At 37.5% G+C, this 16,814-nt stretch overlaps 1 protein-coding gene across 2 annotated transcripts in view; it reads left to right on the top strand.

The window, feature by feature from the left end:
* Positions 1 to 16,814, top strand: part of arhgef12a (Rho guanine nucleotide exchange factor (GEF) 12a) — a 75,033-nt gene that overhangs the window by 37,853 nt on the left and 20,366 nt on the right. The window contains exons 4-18 of one of the 2 annotated variants that reach the window (XM_038299619.1): positions 256 to 321; positions 5,428 to 5,526; positions 7,771 to 7,820; positions 8,014 to 8,071; positions 8,162 to 8,334; positions 8,454 to 8,531; positions 12,251 to 12,370; positions 12,753 to 12,860; positions 13,038 to 13,172; positions 14,984 to 15,085; positions 15,172 to 15,282; positions 15,365 to 15,463; positions 15,619 to 15,661; positions 15,768 to 15,873; positions 16,134 to 16,271. In XM_038299619.1, coding sequence (XP_038155547.1) covers positions 256 to 321; positions 5,428 to 5,526; positions 7,771 to 7,820; positions 8,014 to 8,071; positions 8,162 to 8,334; positions 8,454 to 8,531; positions 12,251 to 12,370; positions 12,753 to 12,860; positions 13,038 to 13,172; positions 14,984 to 15,085; positions 15,172 to 15,282; positions 15,365 to 15,463; positions 15,619 to 15,661; positions 15,768 to 15,873; positions 16,134 to 16,271 — 1,486 coding nt within the window. The remainder of the gene's footprint in view (positions 1 to 255; positions 322 to 5,427; positions 5,527 to 7,770; positions 7,821 to 8,013; positions 8,072 to 8,161; positions 8,335 to 8,453; positions 8,532 to 12,250; positions 12,371 to 12,752; positions 12,861 to 13,037; positions 13,173 to 14,983; positions 15,086 to 15,171; positions 15,283 to 15,364; positions 15,464 to 15,618; positions 15,662 to 15,767; positions 15,874 to 16,133; positions 16,272 to 16,814) is intronic. The other variant, XM_038299620.1, reaches the window with a different exon arrangement.

Below are 16,814 nucleotides of genomic sequence, written 5' to 3'. Positions count from 1 at the left end.
GATTCTACATCGCACAGATGTAGACTTTTATATTTTCAAAAGGAAACCCTTTAGTGACTTGTCTCTTCAATTCAAACTGATTGTTTTTTTTAACTGCCCTTTTGCTCATTTAGTTTTTTTTCTTCTTCCATCATTGTTTCTTCCTCATCATTTTTTTTCTCTCCTTTGTTGTGTTTCCTTTTTATGTGTTGGTTGTCGTTTATTTTTTTTACGTTTTTGTGTGCTGCTGTGCTGTCTGTTGGGGGCTGTGAGCAGAAGCTCTGGTGGTGGAGACGAGTGGCAACAGCAGTGTGCTTGCAGAGGGAAAGCCCGAGTCCTGTGGTAAGACGTTTCATGGTGAAATCCCTGGTATTAGGGTCCTGGTGTGAAGTTGCCGATAGAAAAAAAAAATACTTTTTGAAAATGTAAATGTTGGCCTGCGTGCGGAAAATCTGAGGCTGGACACTAAATCAAGGGATAAGCCCAAGAGATAAGTTACATAAGCATGTGATTTACAGACTTTGTAAACCAAAACGTTGAGTATTATGCCAGCGAGTGATTAACAAATAATTTATTGAGGCACACGCAACTAAAAATACTTTAATCTTAGACCCTATCTGTGGCTGACTGCTAGGGGGAGGTATGGGAGTCTTATAACATGACAACCTTAAATAAAAATGCTAAATTACATTAGACAGATTTTGATGTTATTCAACTGCACATTCACCATGCATGCTTGTGTGCATTATCACAAAGCTCCTGATAAAAACAGAAAAAAGCAGATATAAATATATGCTATATAAAAGGATAGATAGATAGATAGATAGATAGATAGATAGATAGATAGATAGATAGATAGATAGATAGATAGATAGATAGATAGATAGATAGATAATATGTGTAGACAAATAATAATAAGGTTTAAATGAAATAGTGAAAGTATCTGGACCAGAAGGATGTGTGGTAGATTATTACACAACAACCATAAACAATGGCTCAGCGGGAGGTCAGTGTTGCAGCTCATGACCCAGCTCCATAGGACTTAGTCCTAGAAGTGGTTATCACCATTTCAAGCCTAGTCGAAACATTTAAACTGGGATTAAGTTGTTTATATATAAATATATAAATAACACTGTATGGGATCCTGGGTATTTTGTATAGTTTAATCCAGGATTAGTTCACATGTTTACGTTTTTGTTTTTTTTTTCATTTAAAATGTTAATACTTTGTATAATAGGCACTGCTTACCGCAGCGTATCCACATACCCTAGGGTCCTAAAATAGATTGTTTGTCTCATGCACTTCCTGTGATTTAATTGCTTCAAATTAAATGCCATAGAAAACGCCAGAGTGGCAGGAGTTTACTCAGCTTGCATGGGACAGTAACAGAGATCTGCCATTCTTTAAAATGTTTCTACGCACTGCCTGTCTCCTGGCTGAAAGGGAGATCCTTCATCTTACCTTTAGAGCAGGAGAAATTTGGTTATTTGAAAAATATATTCGGTTGGAACAAAAGTCACTCTGCGGAAAATACACAGTGACGGCCTATTAATCCATCTAATGGGTGTTAAAGAAGTAAGCTATGACCAAACACATAACTGGCTTCTGGAACTGACATCTCAACTAGCTGAGCTGCTAATATGTGAGAAAGTCTTAATATTCTATATAGTAAGCTTTATTTTCGGTGTAATACTGCATTATTTTAGCAGCAGTAGGGATAAATGTCGTTCTTTATTTACATTTTTGTGCAATTACTATGACACTGAGAAACTTTTGTATGTTTTTTTGTTGACGGGGTCCCATACCCAGGGTAAAACGGAGCCCTCAGTTGTTGTGATGGCTCGTTTCCTGAATCCACGCTAACAGGGTCATTATGGAGCGCCATCATCCCTGTGGTGTCAGTGTTAACTCTTCTCAGCTGGCCTCTCATGACTGTCACATCAGCCGGGAGTCTGTTTCAACAGCGTAATGGCCCACACAGTCAGTCAGTTTGAGATTTCTAATGAAATGACTCATAGTAATAGCCCGCATTGACATCGCATTCAGGACACTGACACATTGTTTAAACTGCTGTCAGATAGGCCAGCTTGCAATGACCGCGTTCCATTAGCTTTCTAGAAAATGCTTTATGAAGATAAAACATTCCTGACGATATTAGGAAAGCATGGGTGTATTTTGTCTGCGTTTTCCACCATGTGCTTCCTCCTGCAATAAAATACGCTGAAGGATTGATGGAAATAAAAGAAAATGAAAATGTTTAAACATTCTGTTTCAGAGCTAATGAAAAAAGTGCCTGATTTTTGTTAGCCAGATTTTATTGATTCTGATCTCTTCCTTTTGGCATTGTTATTCTGAGTGCAGCTCAGCTGTTTTAAAGGTTAGTTTATTCCCTCGAGGACATTTCCATGCGTCTGAATAAAGGTTGCCGATTACATACAAGTTGAACTTCTGAATAATGCATGAACTAAAATGGTTTAACCTGAGCAGTAATTACGAGACCCATCCCAAATCCTTCGCTCTTATCTTTCACGCCACCTGAAGATGTTTAAAATTTCAATTTAAATCTATGGGCAGATTCACACCAGCTCTATGACCCAAATGGCATTATCCGCGTCCCTGACACCCCTGTCCTCTCACCCTTACCCTTCCCCCTGTTCTTTCAGCTCTACTTAACCCCCCAACCCCAGACTGCACCATTTGGCTCCCTAGCCCCCCTCTTTGTAGTCGCTGCTCCCCCCTCCCATCTGTAAACCTCCAAATAACCCTTATTGACGAACATCATTATTGTTGTTGCTGCACTGACTTTAAAATCTTGCAAACACCGGATAAAATAATTTAAGTTTAACACCAGCTTCTTAAAAGATGAATACAGATGAGAAATTAAGCTCATTTCTTGTTTCAAAAACCAAAAAAAAGATTGTCTTTTGATTTATTTTTTGTGTTTATATGAGGAACGTTCTTATTGGCGTTCTTGCTAGTCTGGCTCTAGTCAACCACATATAGGATAAGCTCTAATCTCTTTTCACAGTAGCCATGAAACAAAGCAAGGGGGGAAAAACCTGCAAGGTAACATTCCCTTTTAATCTCTGATCTCTGGATAAGGTTCCTTGCAAAATTCTAAAAACAATTTGAACTTTGTCATATTTTGCCATGTTGCTGTGAGAGACCTCAATATAAGCCATAGGGATTGCTTTGTTATAGATCTACACCAAGTAATAAATAACTGTGAATTGGAAGGAAAAATCTAAAGCACTTTGTCTATTTTTGTCCCCCTTTACCTTGACATCCCTTATTAACAAAAGTCATTGTTAATAACTGCCTTCAACTTTCCTCTGTAGGAATTAAGCCTTTACCTGTATGTAGTTTAACCTCAGTATAATAACTCTGTAAGGGTATCAGTGAGCAAATATTTTTATAAAGACCCAATAAAAAAGCCAGGCAAGTCTGATATAATAGTTGCAGAGATATTTAAAGCAGGTTTAGGGTCTGCAAACCCACCAGAATGTGCTCGTCCACCTAAATTGAAAGCCATAAGAATTTGCAGTTGTTACAAGCTACGTAGGTGACATTAAACATGTGAAGGTTGGTTAGCTGGTCAGAAAAGACCATTCAGTTGAACACTATTTGTAGATAGAAGCTGATTTGCTTTTTTCTTAAGTAGTTTACATCAAACCCTGTTCAGGTGGTAAAATAACCAAATTGATGTGATTTTGCAAAATGAATATGCATAAATGCAGAACTTATTGAATTTTATTAGTAATAAACAAAAAAAAAGATCTAATGATGCGTTCACACCGAATACTTTTTGGATGTCAAATACACTTAAAAGCCAAAACTTGGGACACTGGGTCAAGCGCTGGTCAAGATGCTTTGACGCTTCAACGCACTTGTTGCTTATCTGCTCTGTTCTGTTGTTACAAGCTAGAGAGCAGCTTAGCTTTATTTACTTTGATGAGGTGGAAAAATAGTTTTAACAAGTTTTTAAGTGAGAAAGTCCACCTCCAAACATCCCATGTGCAGTAAGTTCATCAAGATTATGATCTTACTAAAAAATCTGGTTCTTGTTCGGAGCAGCAGATATGCAAGGGGGCAGCTTGGGCCTCCCCAGCCAAAGGTCTCTGTAGCCGGCCAGGCTGTCGGGGTTCTCCCATTGCTGTTTGTAGAGGCTGGAAGTGAAAATATGGGTTGAGGTAAAAACTTTAAAGTACCCACAATATAAAATAATTTTTTGCCAGCAGGTTTTAATATGTTTAGGGAATGTAGGTATTTACTGTTTCGCAATAGTTCATAAACAATGTTTCAGTAGAGTAATAATGATCAGAGATTGCTCTCTTTTTCTTATACATAACAATCCATTCTTCTGGCTTTTTAAAACCAGAAGAATGGATTATATTTATTTACTTTTATTATGTGTTCATATGTGATAACTGCTCGCATATAGTCTGTCTCCCCAAAAAACACCTAGATTAGCTTTTCTGATTGGTTTAACGCTTCGTGTCAAGCTGCAAAAGTTCAGATTTTTGAACTTTTGTATGTGTATCAGATGCTTTGACGTCCAGACCACGTTACGTGTGAACGCACCATAAGGAGAACGCTTAATTTATTGTTCTGTCATTAGAAAATTCTGGTTGATGGTGACAAAATGTGAAAAAGTTCAAGGTGAACAAAAACTTGCAAAAATATCTCCTTAAAAAAATGTTTGTTTTCTGGACTGAATGGACATAGTCTTACCTTGATACTAAAACATGTTAAGAATTATTAGTTTTCCCATTCCTAACTATTGGCATGAAGCAATTGTTATTATCTACTCTCTTATCCAGAGTAGGGCAGCAGCTTTTCATTACTTTATTAATCAGTTTATGTAGCAATTATTATATTTCTTTTCAAATTAACAAGTCTCAGTTAACAAGTGTTTGAACCTAAAAAATAAACATATCATAGCATATTTTAGGAGGATAGTTAATAGCTAAAAATGTACTTGGTTAGCTTACCACTCTGAGTGGTTTGTTTGTCCTTTCATCAAATGTTGTCTTAGTTTGTCAATTCTAGCTAATTATTATCAGATCAATAGATTAGATCATTATTTCAATAACTAATTTATCCGATTGTTTTAACCCTGAGTCTTAACTTCTGGATGCTATAAGAATGTGTATGTTTACATATCAGCTGTTTAAAAACATTGCTCACCAACAGCTCTACAGTTCATGCCCATCTGGTTACATGGATTTCCCTTTAAGACAGATTTCACTATGACTAATAGAGTAGGAGGAACAAACACAAATTTTGGTATTTTCTTTTTGTTTGTTCAAAGGGATGTGAAACTTAACCAAAATTAACTTTCCTATTTGTTAACCTCAGAATGTTGAAGTAAAAAGTACCGTCTTTCATGGACTTCCTCATCTTTGTGAACATGCTGTCTTGTATTTTCTGTCCTGTCTCACTTTACAGGTCTGGTCCAACGATGTGTGATCATCCAGAAAGATGAAAATGGCTTTGGGCTCACTGTCAGTGGTGACAACCCTGTGTTTGTGCAGCTGGTCAAAGAAGGTAAAGTTTAGTGTTCCTCTTAAAAGTAAGAAAAGCCAGATCCTATTGTACAATGGCAAGTTGTGAGCTATATACCTTCACATTAAAATATATGTTGAAACATCAGTTTCACAAAATATCGTTTAAACTTCGGTATCAAACTGATGACTGGGATGAGTCATAAGTCTTGAACTTAAAATCAGTCTGCATTATATTATTTTATCTTCACTTTTTTTGTAGAATGCTTCTGAGTCAGTGCTTATAGTTTCTGAGTGCCTGTAGATGGTGATGTAGTCCTGCTGTCGACCTCTAAAAAAAGCACAAGCTGTCGTGTCCGAAAAAAGAAAAGGAAGGAACTCTTTTATGGTTTTTGTTGCCCTGTTATCAAGGCTTGTCTGTTCTGGTTTACCTAATGTGCTCCCGTTTCTAAGGCCATACAAAAACCAGCTTCCCCTGTCTTTTGTATAAAGATAGAAACACACTTAGAGTTGGATATAAGACCTCCGATTGCTGCTGAGAAACAGACTAGGCTATGTGCTAAAGGAGTCATTTTCCATGGATCAAGTCTAGATGCTGCATTAAAATGCCCATGATGAGTCATATAGTAATCAACCAAGGTTTCCTGATAAGACTCATCTTAGTGTCGTTTGCTACTGTCAGTATCTCAAAGCCATCAGACACAGTCCTCTATGCCATCTTTTTTTTTCAGTTTATACCTCAGTTTTCTGTAGGATTTAGGGCTGTGAACAGAGATCCCCAAAGACGAATGTCAGCCTTCCTGTTTTTGGTTTGTCTTTTGGACAATTTCTTTATTGATTTCTTTTTTGTTCTTTTATATTGAATTATTTATACCCATGAAAGCAAACTCTTGGTTTTCTGTCTGAAGTGATCAGATTTTATGTAGGTTATGCCTTATGTTCTAACGAGGTTCCCAAGGCTTTTTGAAATTAAAGATACCCTCACCAGCAACAAATCTTTCACTGTACTTAACAGAGGGCATGCTGCTTTCTCACTCTGCCGTTCTTTATTTATAGTTGGGATTTTAGTTTCACACCACTCCTGTTTACATTCGTGATGACAGAACGGTAAAGTATTTTTCTCCCAGACAATCAGTCAGCATGTAGACGGCATCTAATGGGACCACAAACAAAACAAGCGGTTTACATGTTATTTCTATGTAGAGGTGCATTCAGGAGCGCAAGGATGTTGGGTTCTTTCTGATGCAAACCGCACAATTAGGGATTAGGAATATATTTTAAGCGTGCATCAATGAAATTTCTTCTAAATGTGCTTTTTAAGGAACATTTTGAAATTGAGTTATGGATTGTTTTAAAACTCTTGAAGACTGTGATTTTCAGCCCTCTGGCTATCCCTACCACTTTCCTTACACTGCATAAACTACTCACTTTTTAAAGAACCAGTTAAAAACAGTCTTATACAGCTACACCACTTTTTTTTTATTTCTCAGTACTATTTGTTTTTGTGTATAATTTTCACAGCTGCTAAAGGTGCTACATGAATATATTTCACCTACCAGGGGGCTATATAAACATGGCACCTTTTCATGCAAGTTGTGATTATTTTCTCCAATAAGTGTTAGCTCGATTTTAAGAAAACTTTCAGTGACTATTATAATGAATATTTCATTTATAAACAAAAAGATGCATGTTTTTCCATTTTAAACAGGTGATCCATTAGTTTGTAGTAGACTGTAAGGAAAACAGTGCTGCAGACATTGAAACTCTTCTTTCTGTTCCTCATTATTAGGTCTGCCCTAAAGAAAAAAAAAACAACAATGCTTCAGAAGCATTCTGCATATATACTAATACATAATAGCTGTGTTTAATGGTTGCATGTTTACCCACAGTGTTTTCTATGCTGCAGTTATAGGCCATTGACAAGCCTTGTTGTTTTTTTTGTTTTGTTTTTTGGGATTTAAAAACTTCTCCAGCTTCACCCTCTTGGGTGTAGAGTCAGACGTGGCTCCCATAATAACCCGTCTCATGCCTAAATCCCTTTGTTTGGGGTGGAGCTGTGAAACAGGTCTTACTTGTAATATAACTACTGTTATGGGCTTCCAAAATAGGCCCTTTGCCACATCTGGGCTATCGAGGCAATATTTAGTATTCATTGTGTAGAAATATCAACAATTTACCTGTGAAGACATTTGTTTTCCCTTCCTTTAAAATAAATGTTTTTCTTTTATTTGTTCTGTCTCTGTCCTGCCCCTTGAGACAAATCAATGCTTTTTTCTGTGCTTGCCAGACGGGGCTGCAATGCGGGCAGGTGTTCAGACAGGAGACAGGATCATCAAGGTAATGTAATGTTAAAGAAATTGATAAATATGGGTCTTGGTTGGGTAAAGCAGTGGTATGCTGCCATCTTCTGGACATTGGGTGTCATTTTATGTTTTCATTTTCTTTGTCAAACACTTGGGATCGGCTTTGCATGTATTTTTTTCCCCCATGTCATTTGAATTTTCACTGTTATGCCACTGTTGTCTTCCAGGTTAACGGGACCCTTGTTACACATTCTAATCACACAGAAGTAGTGAAGCTTATCAAATGTTAGTTCCTCCAGACCAATTTTACCAAACATTTTTAATAGAATAAAGCTGAAGATGACATTGTGTAATTCATCTGGTTTCTCGTTCCAGCGGGCTCCTATGTGGCCCTCACGGTTTTGGGACGCCCTCCAGGGCTCGCCCAGATCCCTTTGCCTGAAGCAGAACCTGACATCTTGGGTGTTAGCTTATCCTCCCCAAACTCTCCTGCAGCAGAGCGCCCCTATAGTCCTCAGGACCGCCTTCCCCCCTTACACCCTTCATGGGTACGAAAAATACATGTTTATCATATTTGCTTATGTGCTTTCCTCAAATAATCTTAAATACAGGTTAGCCTCAATAAACAGATATAGGCTCATCAGTTGCTACTCTGTTTAACCCTTAGGAGGAAAACAGCAGCGGCTGCAACCAGAAGACTGATGTTATGCAAAAGAAGTTCTCAAAAGAACAGCAGGATCTGCAGGTTTGCATAACAATGTCTATTATCTACTGTCTTTTACTTTAACGCTTGTATGTTTCCTGGGCAGTGGGCTCCTTCACCTAACTTTTTGCACAGCTCTTGAATAGAGCCATTGTGAATAATGTATCTATCTCATTGTTTTTTTGTTTTGTTTTTAAAGTTCCTATTAAATGTCTTTGTGCCATTTACTAATAGTCTGACTTAACATGATTTATACTGAACTAGGGCTGGGCGATATAGAAAAAAAGCTTATCGATAAAAAAAAATGCATATTGATCGATATCGATAATTATTGAAAAGATTTGAAACCATATTTTATGTGCAGCTCTGCCTTGACTTTTATAATATTGCTAAATGATTTAATTTTAATAAAAAACACAAACACAGACTTCGAATTAAATCTTTATTTAACTAACTTTTTTAACCATAACAGAATTGTTTTAAAGAAAAATAACTTAAGAGACCTGAGTTATGTTATTAAATACTGACAAATAATAAACTAAAGTGACCAAAATAAATATAACAAATAAATAAATGCCCCCCCACCGCCGCCCCCGTTTCCTGCTTTAACCTGAGTTATTACTTTGAAGTTTCTGGCCCCTCAGCATTTTTCTCTCAATTGTTAGAACTACGTGGGAAACTGCCCAGAACTGAAAATATATATATATTTTCCGAAGATTCCTCGGAGGAGAGCCGCGTCGGGGCCTACACAGCTCGTACTCCTGCGGCTGTGAGCGGCTGAGAGAGACGATAAAAAAAAAAAAAAAGTTGGTTGCGTTATCAGACTTCGTTTTCACTGGTTCCCGACACATTTTCCAGATGACTGTGGTTTGTTTTTGGTCCGACTTGCCATGACCGAAATACTGCCAGACTGCCGAACTACAAAAACCCTTCTTTAGAACAATTTCCTCCGACTCTCCTTGCTGCATCTTCATGTGCTCTGTGTTGTGGTTTGAGAGGGCGGCACTTGGTGACGGCATGCCTGGGTCCGCGATTGTGATTGGTTGGGAGGAAGTAGCGACTAGCATAAACCTACATGCTAGGCTACAATGAGAAGGAAGGAAAACTGCGTTTCTTTTTTATCGAACTTTTATCGACCCTCTTTTTTTCTATTGCGCCACACGTCTATCGATCGATATATATCGTTATTGAATTATCGCCCAGCCCTAGCTTCTGTCTCGATGTCTATGAACTGTTGCTAATGGTAGCTGACATGATAAAGTATATAAACCTTACCTGATTTCAACGTATTTATTAAAAATGTCCATCACTGATCAGTGCTACGCACTAGCTTGCTAACTCTTCTTCCTCTTTACTACAGCCAAGCGATTACAGCCAATTTATTACATTTTTACCCTTTGCATTGCCTTGTGTTTTTGCTCCACTTGATGAAAACACATCTAATTTGCGCTTATTTTTTCTTAGACCTTTTAAAAGTCTGCTTAAAATTCCCATCTCATTTTGATGGAAGCTCAGCTACTATCACACAATCATTCACTGTTCTGTTCATCATCCAAAATTGAATAAAATTTGCTTCTATATGTTTTATTAGTGTCTGTCCTACTGATTGCATAGAGGGTCCTCCTATGAACCCAACAGATGCGGGAGATTGAGCATTCAAAGGACAGTATGTAGGTTTAAACAAGGCAGGTAGCAAAGGTTAAACTGTATTTGCTACTCTAACAAGTTAAAAGAGGATTGCTGTTTCTATCTGTTTTCTACAGTTCTGAACTCCTACCACGAGTATGTACACTGTTTGTTGGAGTGTTTTATTAACTGTTAATCTTCATGTCAGCCCCGATTGCTACACACACAGAATGTGTCCTCTGTGTTTCTACATGAACCTTTATGGGAACAAACCTGGCTGGTTTACCTTATGATTCAGGGATTTTGTTTTTTATTTTCCCTGAAGCGGATATATTTTACTTTCCGATTGTGTCTTTTTTCCCGTCAGACTCCTTACTATCCTGTCAAACTGCTACCTTACTCAGAACAGCTGAAGCACAGTTGCAGAGAGTTGCGAGTGGTGTGACCCCATGCCTTTGAAGCAGATGAATTTAGTGCGACTTTATACGTCCCACTTTTGATAGGGGGGGGGTTCAGACACAAATTTAACCCCTATGGAAGAGAAAGCTGACTTACAGTTGCCACCCCATCAACTGATGGGCTGTTAGGGGGGAAATAAAAGCCCAGTAGCTGAAACATAAACCCAACATTTATGTGTCCTGAAATGTCCAGTCAAAGTTCAGACAAAATTGCAGTTGAAACAGACCTAAAAGCTCATGGTCACAAAAGCCTCTTCCCCACTGAAAAGACCAGGTTTTTAAAACATGGGTCGACCTACTAACAATCGGTCTTTGGCTCCCTTCCAACTAACAAAAAAAGCCATGTCTCACCCCTCGCTGGCAATGTGCACGCCCTCTGTCCCACCATCACTGCATGTCTGGTGACACCATCACGTTGATGCTGCCAGCAGTGCGACAGAAATCACAAAAGTAAACAATGGAGATCAACATGTAAAGAAGCCAGGGCGTAGTCAGTGTGCTTTATTGTTTCGCTCTGTTATCTGTCCAAATCCCTCTTTCATGTTCTTTATGCAATATAAACAGAGTTATTTCGGCTTGTTAGATCAGAAGCGATTGGCGCAGTTTTGCTCAATCGTATCATGTAATGTAGCGGGTCAACCTGGGTCTGATTTTCCCACAGCATGCCAATCAGAACCGAGGCGATTGTACCACCAGTCGCTTGATGAGTCGTTTGACCCAGGTCAACACGTGTCAGCGAGCTGTTCCCACTGGTGTCAGGGGTCATTTATGATGTTGCGTGTGTCGAGCCGATAACATCAACAATGACCCCTCACACTCCCACCATGGACTGTTCCCCCTGCTGCCCTCTGGGAAGAGGCTTTGCAGCATTTGATGCAGGGCCAGCAGATTCCAAAACAGCTTCTTCCCCACCATAATCAGACAGCTGAACTGTTGAGAAAACTCTTAATCACGTTAAGAATCACTCCACATCACACTGATAACACCAATCCAAAATTCTGCATATTGCAACGTATATATTTAATGCTGTGAACTTCCATATCAATGCTTTTTTTGCATCCTTTTTACAGTTTACATTTGATCACTGCATATCTTTAAGTAATGGAAATGTTTCGTTTTGTACACACTCTGTACATACAAAATGACAATAAAAGTTGTCTAAGTCTAAAAGCCAATTGTTCCCAGGTTTAATCAGGTTTTTTGGCCAGCGGGAAAGGGGTATAATACACTATCTATTCAGTCTGATTGCGCCTGATCTCTTTTGCAAGTGTTCCTTCACCTAACTTTCCCAAAACACTTTGCAAGTGTTTTGGGAAAGGTAGTGTGTATAGTTATCCTAACAAAAGATTGGGCAACATTTTGTTGGTGTGCAAAGTTCTAGATCCATATTTACAAGACTGAGAGTTGGAACTGCAACAAAATGTTCTATGTAGCTGCCTGATAGGGCTGAATTGGAAAGTTCTTCACATTTTACATGTTTTTATTAGCAAAAAAATGAAAACAGTGCATTATTGTCAGATTTACAGTTGTGTGCTATTTTATTGCATAGTTAGATCAAATAAACTTCACCATTTGAAAGGTTGTGCAAATACTTTTGCAAAGTACTTTTTGTGTTTATTTGTGTACAAATATCTGAAATCTTTCCTTTGTTCCGGTCACTCCTCTCACGCTGTCTAGGCTTTGAAAGAGGAGTACAGCAGGAACCCCAACCCCAAACTACTGAAAGACATCCAGGATGCTAAAAAACACATTCCTCAGCTGCAGGGTCAGCTCTTCAAGGCCACTGGAACAACACAGGTACCAGCTTCCAAATTTAGCCTAGAAAAGAGGAAATCCACTAACACGCATCTACCAGAAATATCCTCACAATCTTTGAATAATTTTTGTAGCACATTTGGGGATAATTCCAGACAAACATTAATCCTAATCTCATCAGAGGATTAGGCTTCCTCTGTGGGAAGCCAGTCTTTTGTGTCTGCATGGCAGAGTGTTTTATATCTTGTATGTGTTATTTAGAGTGTTTCTGCTTGTTAGTCTGCTGCGTTTTGTGAAATTAGATTCTGGAAGTGCAATAAGTCTACTTTCTCATTATTTTGTTAACATCGGTATATTTCATTATGTTGATAGTGGGCCATCTTTAATTGTTCAAAACTTTTCCAAATCTTGCATGGATCTTCAGGAGGCTGTTTCAAGTGGCGATGCGGACGACAGAAGCATATATGAAACGGATCGCACACATACCCCTCGAGTAGACAGCAGCACAGATCTGCCGTGGAGCAGCTCTCCTGTAAGTACTGACTGCCACTCATCATGCAAAATGTTCATTAGCTTTGCTTTCATATGTTAGTTTGACTAAAAACAAATTAAATGTATTATATAACTGGGGTCTTTTTGTGATTCTTTTTGAAAAAAATAAAATAAAATACTTACACATTTTTTTTGAATGTTTGTTTAATGTTTCCAGATGTCACATACGTTCGGACCAGCATCTCCAGACAGCCATTGTCCTAAAGATTTCTCCTGCCCCAGCCCAAAGAGCACACCCCGAAACAGCTTCAACTCTTGCCACTCCCCAGAGATCGAGGATACCACTGACCTGGTATTTAAACTGTGTTTGAACGCTTTTTCATTTTTATTAGGCAAGGCAAATTTATTTGTATAGCACAATTTAGTACAAAGACAATGCAAAGTGCTTTACATGATTAAAATATAGGAAAATAAAAGTAAATCAAAGCAAGTAGGGGAAAAAATGCAGAAACAGAAAAGAATATTAAAAACAGTTGGACTAAAGAAAATAAAAAAAGTTGAACTAATGATGTTTCAGTTGAACTGTTTAACTAGAACAGTCGAAGTCAATCCTAAACAAATGTGTTTTTAAGAGTATTGAGAGTTTATATGTTGGTATTTGTCAAATGTATACTTTCGTGATGAGTTTGCATTCATCCATTATTGTCATTTAAGCAGTACTTTGTAACTTGTAGCCACTAGGGGCGCCAGACCTGTAACCTCCAAATATAACACTATGAAAGAAACTGGCAACACTGCACTATCTGTCTCTGCAGTTTGGAAACTGATAGCAGACAACTTTAGTCCAGCCAATTCAGAAATCATGGAGTTACTTGTAAATACAAAACCAAATTCATCCCTCTAGATTAAATCCTGCATCAGAGAAACAAAAACATGTCTGATCAGGTAAGTGTCATACCTGTTTTATTTCCTAAAAGAACAGCTCAGACTGCCATGAGTCACATGACTCATTTATCCACAGGACCGATCTTTAAGTTATTGAGAAGGGTAGCCCAAATGGAGCATCATCATGTGCCATGCTGTATATTGACCTAAATATTAATTTAATATATCTCAAATTAAACTAATACTTGCAACAGAAATTATGCGGCTTTGCTTTAACTATAAATAATATTTTAAAAGATGGATTCTTCTTCCTAAGTACTCAATTTGAGATGTGTAAAAGGATTTTTATCAATTATTTAATCAGTTATCGTTAACTGGAGTATAGAGACTGTAAAACAGGCCTTAAGAGCAACCCAATTAGAGGAGTAATTACACCAACACTGTAAAAAAAATATATAAACATTTAAGATGAAAAAAATCTAAAAAATATCTGTCAGTATGCTCTATCCAGAACGCCTCAAGTGGAAAAGTTTGGGTTTCACCTGGTTTAATTTCGTAAAAAGTCTTCTTTAAGGAACCTTTGGCTATCTGATTATTAATCGATTAATAGAAAAAATAATCAACAAATTAATCGATTTGCAAAATAATACTTAGTTGCAGCCCTACTTTTCTTAGTAAAGCAACATCTTTAGCAAGTTAATACTTATTCACTGAAATAGTATTGCCGGGGGTATGTAAGGCTGCACGAATATTAGAAAACCTTTTTGATGACAATGATATTGCTAAACAGTGATAGTGATGATATCAAGTTATAATACATTTCTGTTTTCTTATTTCCTTACCTTTGCACTCTGACCTTTAAGATTTCAGGCACTGTAGGTTGTGAGCATTTTCTGCAAAGAGGCTCTGTCCAAATGACTAAATGTTGTTTATTCATTAATTATAATATTATCTATCATCAATAATAGAATGTAAAAAGTCAATCCCTTCAGGAATGTTTTAGCAAACACGTATCACACTTAGAATGGTCCTTTGCTTTTCTTTTTCAGTGGATGAATCATGAGTATGGTAGCCATTGTTATATTTGTGATGTGTTAGACCTAGTGGTATCTATTTACTTCAGCCTATAGTTAAATGTTGATGTGGTAATCAGAGAAACTCTGCATAAATTAGACCTAGTGCACCCATGTTTATATCCTCATTTTATCCTCTAATAGATATTTAATAACCTAAAATAAAAATGAGATTTATTCCAATGATGAATGCATGTATTTGCAGGACTCTCTGTCACCCACCGCATTCAGCAGTCCATCGTCTTCTCGCGTTATCTCCCACATTATCGGAGCTGAAGATGATGATTTTATTCGAGACCAAGATCAGGTTGGATTTTAAGAGATTAATGTTAACATTTGTCAAACATAATTACTCCTCATATACCGAAAAGTAAATTGAGTTTGTGTTTTTAGACCAACGGCCAGTGTGACAGCTTTAACAGCATTGAGCAGCTCAAGTCCCGCCCTGCGCACCTCGCAGCCTTCCTTCATCATGTCATCACTCAGTTTGAACCTGCTCCTGTGGTAAGACTCTTCTAAATATAGTAATTATCTGTTTCTCTGTGGCCTGGCGTCCTCTAAATCAGTCCTAATGTCCCATTCTCAGTTGTGCTACCTCTATGCGGAGCTCTATAAGCAGACCAACTCCAAAGAGACCAGACGGGTTTTCCTGGACCTTCACACTTTTTTTATGGATCGAGGAGCAGTGAGTCTACGTTTTTTTTTTTTAAGTTGTTGAATGCTACCAGTATTTCCTAACATTATTGTCTGAATTTTCCACATTCTCTTCTAAAACTTCCATTTTTTTTTTTTTTTTATACACTACCAACTCCTTGGTTTTAAAACCTTTTTCTGTTGCAGAATTTAAAGGTTCCTGTTCCAGAATCTGTTTCCTCTGATCTTGGTAAGTGTGTCACATTTGGGATATTTTGTTTTGTGGTTTTTATTTTCTTTGTTCTGTTAACCTTATTTTTTTGGGTATCGCTTTGGGGTTTGTTTGTTTTTTGAAGACCGGCGGCGGACAGAGCTAATACCAGAGGAAATAAATAGGCAACATGTTCAAACACTGCAGGACTCTTTGCAAGCTGAAGTTGAGAAGAACCTGGAGGATTTTAGGTAAACATGGCAACTTTAAAATGTGTTTTCTTTTTCCTTTTTTTTTAAAGAGGCATTTTTTTCTGTAAATTGTTTTTAAACCTTAGATTGCAAATTGTTTATCTCAAAGTACAAATAGGTTACTTTATGGACACATATGAGGCTGCTTTGCCCCTGATTCTGGCTACTTCATTTTGGCATTGAAATGTGACCACAGCTTATAACATTGTCCATTTTAACAGCAACCCATAGATTAAAATATTAATGTTTTGATATTTCAGGCAGAAGCGTAGTATGGGCCTAACGGTGGCTGAAGCTGAGCTGGCAAGACTGGACCAAGAAAGAGTCCGTGATCGTGTAACTCTTGAGCGGGAACGTTCATACGCTGAAAACATCATCTCCAAAATAGATGATATCCTGTAAGTCTCTCATAGAATAGAATAGAATAAAAAAAAGAATAGAAAATCTGTTTATTTTCCCACATTGGGGAAATTCATGTAGATATATTCACACGTATGCATCAAGTTCTGCTCGGAGGTTTACATGCAGCCATCATGAAGTATACATTTAGGGATCTGAATGTTCTGCAATGTTCCTTCTCCAGGTTGAAAAGATCACACAACAAGACAATCAAACACCTTAGAAAAGCAGAAATTAATTATTAATACATTTTCTCCAGAAGGGATTCAAAATTATACATACAGGTTCAAATATATATATACTTATAGTTCATTTAAAAATATTTACAATATTTGTAGAGAAAAAGCGTTGCATGTTTTGAAGTTTGGTGCACGTTTTGAAGTTTGGTGCAAGGGAAAGAACAGAGCAGCTCAATGCCCAGAGCATAGAGCATCTGGTTTCAAAATGCAGAAGGCATTAGAAGCATTTTTGATGCTCAAAATGCTTTGGTGTGAACGCTGCATTAGTCTACAATCTTAAGTTCGCTTAAAGCTTATTTCAGT

The sequence above is a fragment of the Cyprinodon tularosa genome, unplaced genomic scaffold, assembly GCF_016077235.1.
Source record: "Cyprinodon tularosa strain WSP-4 unplaced genomic scaffold, ASM1607723v1 ctg431, whole genome shotgun sequence".
Lineage (NCBI taxonomy): Eukaryota > Metazoa > Chordata > Actinopteri > Cyprinodontiformes > Cyprinodontidae > Cyprinodon > Cyprinodon tularosa.
The sequence above is the reverse complement of the archived record's forward strand: the minus strand, read 5'-3'. Positions and strand labels throughout refer to the sequence as shown.